The sequence below is a fragment of the Gossypium arboreum genome, chromosome 2 (genome assembly GCF_025698485.1).
Source record: "Gossypium arboreum isolate Shixiya-1 chromosome 2, ASM2569848v2, whole genome shotgun sequence".
Lineage (NCBI taxonomy): Eukaryota > Viridiplantae > Streptophyta > Magnoliopsida > Malvales > Malvaceae > Gossypium > Gossypium arboreum.
The window spans coordinates 1082376-1092096 of NC_069071.1; the positions used below are offsets into that span (position 1 = coordinate 1082376).

Below are 9721 nucleotides of genomic sequence, written 5' to 3' on the forward strand. Positions count from 1 at the left end.
GATTTTTAAAACATTTATTAAAAATTGAAATTTCATTAAATAATATCAAAAATAATAAAACAGAACTTGTTTTTGTTAAAATAAAATACAAAATCCAGAATCTAAAATGAAAAAAATCGAAAATCGAATCGAATTCAACCTTACCCGAAAAAAAAAAAATTCAAGATGGAATAATTTTGTACATTTGTAGATTATAGATATATGGCCCATAATTGATTTTATTTCTAGGAAGCATAAAATAGATAAGAATGGATAAGAATTTTAAGCTTCTCTCTTTTATTTTTATTTTTATTTTTCCTTTGTTTTTTTGTGGTAATCTTTAATCCTAGCTTAATATTTTTGTACATTTCTATATCAACAAAATTTCCATTTTATATACCCTCGAAATTTACACCAACCACACCCTTGATTTTGTCTTTTTTAATATAATATTTTTTAAGTGTTCTTTTTATGTTTGGTCACAAAAGAACATGGACAAAAAGTTGATAAATTTTGTCATATTTTTGTATAGATTTTATTTTTATTTTTATTGATTTTTTCACAAAAGATCCTTTGATATTGTCACCAACATGAATGCATTGGTGCACATTTAATATTGAACAAAGAATAGGAACCTTGAAAAGGGTATATATTTGATGCTCGAATGGCAAATTTGAGGGTTATTTCGGTCACAAATAATTGGGATAAATTAATTTTTAGTCCTTACATTTGATAAAAAAATTCACTTTGGTTCCTTTTTTTTTTTTGTCTACATTAGCCTTTAAACTTGATAGATTTTTTTTTTCATTTTGGTTCCTAAACATGAATTTCGATAAGGTATGATCATCTGACACAATCTTTGAATGCAATGTGATCATGCCTTAACGGAATCCAAGTTTAAGGATTAAATTCAAAAAGTTCTCAAAAACTAAATAATTTTTTTTATCACAAACAATAAATGGGAATTGATATCCAAAGGTCAAATTATGGTTTTGACCCCTAAAATGAAAATTTTAGTTTGGTCCTTTAAATTTCATAAAATTTTTAATTAGTACATGATAAAATTACACTTTAGCTCCCAAAATGATAAAACTTTCATTCAGTCATTTAAAAAATTATAAAGGTAACAACTCTTAAAATAGTGAATTTATATTTTAACTCTCATAAAAACATACAACTAATTCCGACCCCTCAAAAATTTATTGACCCCTCAAATGACTAAATTTCAAATTCCAACATAATAAAAGGACCAAAACTAGAATTAGACCGATATAAAAAAGACTATATCACCTTCATTATCCCCTCTCTTTGTAACTAAAGCCAAAGAGGGGGAGGGAAAAGAGGGAGAGAAGAAGCTACGGAGATATTCGAGTCGGATTCGGGTCATCTGTCGGATCGTCAATCCGTCAAAAAGACCCAATTTAGCTTTCAGATCTTTTCTCTTTTTTTTTCACCCTCGATTGTTTGTTTTCGCTTTAGGATTTTTTTACTGATTCGATAATAGCTTTTACCTAAGGTTCCTCTGGCATCGAATATTAGCAGATTAAACGCTACAAAGCTACTTGAACAGGTTCAATTTTACTCTTTTTCAATCCTTTTTCGCATTTGGGTTGTTGGGTATTTGCGAAAGGTTTCAATTGTTGTGAATTTTATTTACAATTACCCATATTTTGTTTTCATATTGTTCTGCAGAAAGCTTTAAGCTTTGAAATAGGATCATTACACTTAAGCTATGCATTGTTTTGTTTTCTTTTTATTAGGGACCATACATTGAAATGTAATTACTGGATATTAGAAGTAAAAAAATATCTGCATTTTTATCATCCATAAATGGTGAAATTTCTAGTTTTTGAGGGTTCTATGTGTTGAAACTTGAAAGAAATAAGCTTCATTGGAGTAGAATTAGTGTTAATTGTAGATATGTTATGTATTAGTCTTTGAAGGACAATTGCAGGAACCAGTTGTGTAATTAAACTGATTTCACTATTTAGACATGTTGAGGTTCGGTCGGCTCCTATGTGTCGTCCGCCAGCCAGCCGACTGGATCACTGACAACCGAAGGTATTGTCCTCGGGAGAGGATTTTGTCCCCAGCTTCTGCGGAAGCTAGTGTGTCTTGAGCGGCTGCAGAGGGGGGTGCCTTGACTGTACATGAGTGTACGACCATGAGAGTCTTGCCCTTGGTGGGTGGGTGGCCATACACCTAGGTATGGTCGAGGTGGCCTTGGCCCTGTGAACCAAGCTCTCAAGGTAGTCGCTCATGGCAAGCTGGTTTGTGGCAGAGCACGAGAGACAAAACTCTCGTCGGGAACAATACCGTCGGTTGTTGGGAGTCGGGTCGGTTGCTCAGCGGATGACACTTCAAAGACTTCTTCCAAAGGAGCCGACCGACCCTCAACAAGACAGTAATTGTTGTTGTTTTGGAATTTAAGGGTTGTTGTGTTAGTCTTTTTTCCTTATTCCGAGTAATTAGATATCCGATACTAGGTTTTATTCTAATCCATCTTTGTAACAGGGCAAAAACTATGGCCGTGTCTGGTTCCAAGGTTGTTTTCGGAGATGTTTATGTGGACGAGTTAGTGTCGAGTTGCGGGAATGGCTTTGAGTTTTTGAAACCTAAAGGGGTTTATTTTGCTGATCGAAGCCATATCAGTTGCCGAAAAGCTGGTATGGTTTTGAGAAAGCAAGAACAACCTCTCTTTGTTTGTGGACACTATGTTTCTCCCACAATGTCGAGAAATTCCAAATATAATCCGCCTTTTGGTCCAAGGATTAAAAGTATTCGCACTTCGCCTTTGCCATGTTCCTCTTCTAGGGCCGTCCACGATGTGTCATTTGATGGCAGTTCTAGTGATGATCAAACCACAAGTTTGCCTCAACGGTATGTCCTCATCTTGTATTTACCCTACTATATGCTTTAAACATTTCTGACACTGGCTATCTATGCTTGTACTCAGTTTCCATTTTGGTTATTTGGTGTTGATTTCAGAGCTATTCCGAGTGAGCAAACATTGACACTTGTTTCTGGGTCATGTTATCTCCCCCATCCCGCTAAGGTAGAAAAGGGAGGGGAGGATGCGCACTTCATTTGTGCTGATGAACAAGCCATAGGAGTAGCCGATGGTGTAGGTGGCTGGGCTGAAGTCGGTATTGATGCTGGTGAATTTGCTCGTGAACTTATGTCTAATTCGGTGAAAGCAATTCGAGATGAACCCAAAGGTTCAGTCGACCCGGCCAGAGTATTAGAGAAGGCCCATTCAAGCACAAAATCACAAGGATCCTCAACTGCGTGCGTCATTGCCCTTCACAAGGAGGTTTGTTTTCACTTTCAAAGGCTAGTCTCATCGAGTTTGATTGTTAGTGAATTTTGGCATATAACTCAGGTTGCCTGAGTTTGGTTACATTCATGCCGATTCATGTAGAGTTTGGTTACATTCATGCCGATTCATGTACTTACTATCTCGACAGGGACTACATGCAATAAATTTGGGGGACAGCGGTTTCATAGTTGTTAGAGATGGTTCAACTGTTTTCCATTCCCCTGTGCAGCAACACGGTTTCAATTTTACTTATCAGTTGGAGAGCGGTAATAATGGTGATCTACCGAGCTCTGGTCAGGTTAGTCGATGACTCGTTACTCCGCCCTAATACAAGGAATCTGTTATAGTGGTTTTCCTTTCTTTGTTCACCGTGTTTAAGGCAATATCTTTGAATATAGTAGAAATGGCATTGTCTTAACAAATGCATGCATGCATAGTGAACTGAAGATCGATAAAAATTGACCATTGGACACACACATAAATACATGCATGCATACAAAGATCGATAAAAGTTGACCATTGGGCACACACACATAAATGCATGCATGCATACATATATATACCCACACGCACTAAAGATCGATAAAAATTGACCATTGGACCTCATTTGGCTGCATTTCTTAAATGGCTTGGTGCTCAGAGTTATAATCAAAACATGTTTTATTATGGGAAAATGTACTTGAGAGGTCCCTATATATAGGGACCAGATCAAATTTGTCCCTCTACTATTAAATGGATCAATTTAGCCTCTGTACTATTAAAAAAAATCAAATAAGGCCAAGTTGGAAAAGATTTAAACTTTTTAGTTTAAAAAATATCATTTACTATTTAACAGAATTAATTTTTAAATGTTTTTATGATTTTGTAAATGAGATTTTTTGTTTGTAATTGAATTGCAATAGAAAAAAATAATTTTCAAGACAATTTTTGCACGGTAAATGTTAATTCAGTTATAATTTGGACTTATTTGATTCTATTTAATTGTATAGAGATTAAGTAGATCCATTGAATAATAGAGGGACTAAGTTGATCCTGACTCTATAATACAAGGACTAAGTTGAAACAATATAAACTTCATTTTTCTTTCTTGACTCTAATTGCAACTCAATATCCTTAACCTAACTATTGTTTCGGAATTACATATCCAGGTTTTCCGAATTCCCATTCTGCCAGGTGATGTCATTGTCGCCGGAACTGACGGGCTGTTTGATAATCTATACAATAACGAGGTTGCTGCTGTTGTTGTCCACGCTTTAAGAGCTGGCTTCAGTCCTGAATCGACTGCTAAAGAGATAGTAGCTTTGGCTCGTGAACGAGCAGTGGATAAGAACAAGCAGACACCCTTTGCCAAAGCCGCTCAAGATGCCGGGTATCGCTATAATGGCGGCAAGCTTGATGACATCACCGTGGTCGTTTCCTTCATTACTATCTCTGCTGACATGTGAGTTTTCTTCGAGTTGGTGAACCTATTGAGGCCTTGTATAAAATTTTAAGAGTAGTTTTCATGGTGGGTTTTTAGGCGTTGGAAAGCTTCATTAGTTAAAGTTAAATTTTGTCCATGGGAAATAAATAATTCATATTTGCTTTTCCATTAATCCTTTAGTTTACAAAGTTTTGGTCTTATGCTTTAATTGCTTCAATTTACTGAAAATGCTTAATTAAAAGAGGTTAAGAACTCGTTCATCCATTTTGATGGACTTAGGTATGAAGCCCATCAAATAAAAACAATTTTTTTTAACAAAATATATGCATTGTTTTTAGAGTTGGATTGTTTAGAATTAATTTAGAAAATCTGTTCAAGAAAATCTGTTCAATCGTGAGTTTAATCGGTTTTCTAGTTAATTTAACGGTAACTATTAAAATAGTTATTTTTGTTTACTTCAGGTTATATTTTAGTCAGTTATATTTGAAATGTTATGTTTTACTTGTTACAGGTCAATTTTGATCCACTAAACCCGAAACCTAAATTGAATCAAATCAACCCAAAACCCTTAACTCATCAGACTCACTTAAGCCCATTTATATTAAAACCTAACAGATGCCCAAATAAATAACCTAAACTTAACTACCCAAACCCAAAATTAAAAAAAAAACCTAGCCCACAACCTAAACTCTTTTCAACTAAATCCTAGCCCCCCTAGCCGCCGCTCCTAGCCTCTGCCACCACCAACTCTTCTGACGCCTTTGCCACCACCTACCGCCACCTGCTCCAGCAACTTGCATTAGAAAGAAAAGACAGAAACAATAGAAGAATACATGTAAAAAGGGTTATAAAAACCTGAATAAAATTTGGTAGAAGGATTGGCAATTTTTAATAAAAAACAAACATTAGATTTCAGCCACCAGTATTCAAGAACAGATCCAACACCAAGAACGGAGAAAAAAAATCAACAATCGTAGGAAATCAAAATCGGAAATCAAAAGGTGCTATTTTTTTTAAAAATTTCGAATCTGTTTTTTTTTCTTTTTTCTTTTCTTTTCTTTTCTACATACATATATATATATATATATAATATTATTAAACTAAAATAAATAAATAAAAAAAAGTTTTACCTTTTTTACCACCGTGGGCGGTGGCTCATGACAACGACAACGATAATGGCGGCAATGGACGGAGCGACAGAAACCCCTCCCCTTTCCCTTTTTTTTTTTCTTTCACTTTGCAAAATGAATTTTTTTTTGAAGAAAAAGGGCCTTTTATAGCCCCCAAAACGACGTCGTTTTGGGGTTGGCCATTAAACCCCAAAACTACTTCATTTTGACTTGGACCGGATCGACTCGACTCGACCCGACCCGCCTAGGATCCGCGTGTTTTTTAACGGAAGAGATAATTCGCTTTTAGCCCTTCCGCTTTTTTATTACTTTGAAATTAAGTCATTTTTTATTTTTAATTTGGCCCTAAAATTTGTCGTGATGTTCAATTTAGTCCCTGCTGATGTGCTGCGTTTTGATGGGAGGGAATAATTTCTGTTTCGGTCCCCCTATGTTTTGCGCGCATTCAAATAAGCCCTTTCTTTTGTTCTATTTCGAAATTCACCCCAAAACTTCATTTTTAATTCAATTTTGTCCTTTTTTTTCACTTTTTCTCATTATTTTATTTTAATTTTAATATTATGTATACTATTATATTTTATTACTATTATTATTATATTTATTATTTATTAGCATTAGTATTATTTTTACTTAATACTTATATGTATATATTTATATAGCATTATTAATAGTTGCTTTTAATATTATTATTATTTCTAATATGTATATATTATATATTATGTACATATTTTCAATAACTATATCATATGTATGTATTTTATGAACATACTTTTAATATTATTATGTATTTATTTTAATATATATATATGTATATATTTATGTAATATTATTAATAGTTGTTTTTAACATTATTATCATTTCTAATATATATGTGTATCGTATATGTTTATATATATATATATATATATGTATATATCTTTAGTATTATTGGTGATATGTTTTTATACTATTTCATGTGTATATTTTATATTATCCTTATTATTATTATTAATATTAGTATGTGTTTTATTATATGTATATATCTTTAATATATATATGTATATATTTATGTAATATTATTAATAGTTGTTTTTTAACATTATTATTATTTCTAATATGTATATATTATGTAAATATTTTAATACTATATTATGTATACATTTTTATATATATTATGAACATATATCTTTTAATATAGTATTTTTATATATGTTATGTATATATCTTTAATACTATATTATTTATATATTTTTATTTTCATATTATCTTACGTATGTATTTTTTAATAACTATATTATGTATATACTATTACTATATATCTATTTATGTAGCATTATTAATGGTTGTTTTACTATTATTATTATTCCTAGTATATATACTATGTATATATTTTTAAATACTATATTATATATATTTTAATACCGTATTTTGTACATGTTATTATTATATCTATTTTACCCTATTATATTTATTATTAATATTAGTATATATTTTATTATACGTGTATATATATATATATATACTTTTCATATATAGTATTATTTTTATATATCATTATATTTATTATTATACTTATTACTTTCACTATTGTTGCTTATTATTTTATTTTAATATTATTATGTATACATATATCTTTTTGTACATACTTATACTTACTTCATTACTCATTGATCATTACCATTACCACTATTATTAGTATAATTATTATTCTTTTCATCATTATTAACATGTATATACACATATATATGTATATATTGTTATTTTCTATTATTGTTATAAATACATTATTTTTCTTATTATATTAATAGTACATTATTTTTATTTTCTTGTAAATATTGTTATTGTTGTTTTAATATTCTTAGTTTTTAATATTTTTATTATTAATTGCATCATTGTTTGCATTATTTACGAATTCTTATTATAATAATGTTTTACTCGTACTTTTTAATTAATTTCAACAAATAAGGCAACGTACCGATTTAACATTAAGTCGTCGATTTCATCGCTATATTGGGTGAATATTAATCGGCTCGTGTTAAAAACGGAACATCCTTCTCAAAAGAAACCAAAAAACTTGAAATTTCTCGTGTTTTAATCGGATCACGATTAAATGTTATATTGAACTCGCATTTTCGAAAATTAAGACAACACATGTTTAACAAGATACCAATTTTGGGCGTCGCGAGGGTGCTAATACCTTCTTCGTGCGTAACCGACTCCCGAACCCTATTTTTTCTCTGGGTTTTGGCGTAGACCTAAACTCGGCCTTCTTTTTGTTTAAAAAATAAATTTTCTTTAAAAAAAAAAGAGGATTTATTAGGTGTCCGATCACACCTAGGAAAAAAGGATCGGTGGCAACTCCCCTTTTTAATAAAATCGAAAGTCAGTTTTTAAATTTTCAATAAATCGCCTCAATTAGCGACCAAAAGCGAAAATTTTACGTCGCTACATTACTCACTTACGTTAACATGTTGTAACATTTTAATTATTGAACTGTTAATTGTCATTAATAATAAAACAGTAAATTGCCGTGACACGTTAAATCATCATTTCAAATTTAAAATTTTAAGTTGAATTATACAATTGATCCTTATATTTTTTCATTTTGAGCAATTTAATTTTTTTCTTTTATGTTTTTTTTTTTAAATTTTTTTTCTTTATTTTCCATTCTCTTATGCTTCTACTGTTTTCCTCCCTTCTTCGTCTCTTTTAACATGCATAGTTTTTCTATGTTTTTAATTTGTTAAAACTTTTTTATGTTTATGAAAAAAGAAAAAAAAACGAAAGTTGAAACCAAAATAAAACTTATTTCGCATATTCTCACCCTACATATAAGCATTCATCGCCCATCATCGCTTTAACGAATCAATTTGGATCTCTCAATGACCTATTCCACAAGCTTGCATCACTTGAAACCTCGCCAGTTGTGACTTATGGCAGTCCACCCTTAACAAAGTTTCTTGAGCCCGTTCCCTTAACCTCCTAACAAACCCCCATGACCACCTTATCTATCTTTCCTATAACATTTTCGCCCTCTCGAAACTATATTGTTTCATAGATTCTTCAAACGATTTCTACACTCTCAATAACTAATACAACCACCATAGGAAATTTACCCTCAACTTTACCCAAACCAGTTTGGTTCCATGCTCCCTTTCTCTCTTCGGTTTATCCATGCTCGTCTTCTAATCAAGCTTGCTTGGGAATATCCAAGAAGGTTTAGATCAATTTTATCGTTTGCTTAATTTTATTCATTAGAAAATAAAAGAAAAGGAAAAGAATAATCTACACGATTCTATAAAAATTTGAAAATGGAAAAAAAATTATTTTGAATATAAAGAATTCAATTTATGTTTAAATTTGATTAATGATATGATTTTTTATATTGATTAATTAGATCCAATTTTAGTTTCAAAATTAGGTTATATAAAAATCAATATCTGATTAAGAATGATTGATATTTGGTTTTCAGTGAAGTTCAATTTAGGAATCATGTGGAAGAAACAAAGACTTGGTTTATTGGTGGGCAAATATTATGTTTCTAGAGTGAAGAATATGAGAAACGATAAAAATAAAGAGGGAAAAAAAAATTAAATTGTTTGAAAATATATATATAGGGATTAGTTTTAACAAATGGAAAATATAGAAAAATTATGTTAAAAAAATGGAGAAGGAAGGAAAAAAGAGGGAGAAGACGAAGAGAATGGAAAAAAAAAGTTCAAAACAAAAAAATATAAGGGCCAATCATATAATTTAACCTAAATTTTCGTTTGAAACGATGATTTAACGTGTCATGTCAGCTTGCCATTATACCGTTAACGACAATTAACGCTTAGTGAACTAAAAAATTACAACACAATAATGTAAGTGCCTGAACGTTACATTTCAAAC

At 31.0% G+C, this 9721-nt stretch overlaps 1 protein-coding gene across 1 annotated transcript; it reads left to right on the top strand.

The window, feature by feature from the left end:
* Positions 1-937: 937 nt before the first annotated feature.
* On the top strand, positions 938-5041 carry LOC108479777 (probable protein phosphatase 2C 80). The gene is made up of 6 exons (XM_053025249.1): positions 938-957; positions 1538-1609; positions 2494-2859; positions 2968-3292; positions 3447-3596; positions 4447-5041. Exons 1-6 carry the CDS (start codon positions 938-940, stop codon positions 4741-4743), a joined length of 1230 nt encoding a protein of 409 aa, XP_052881209.1. The 3' UTR covers positions 4744-5041.
* The last annotated feature ends 4680 nt before the right edge of the window (positions 5042-9721 follow it).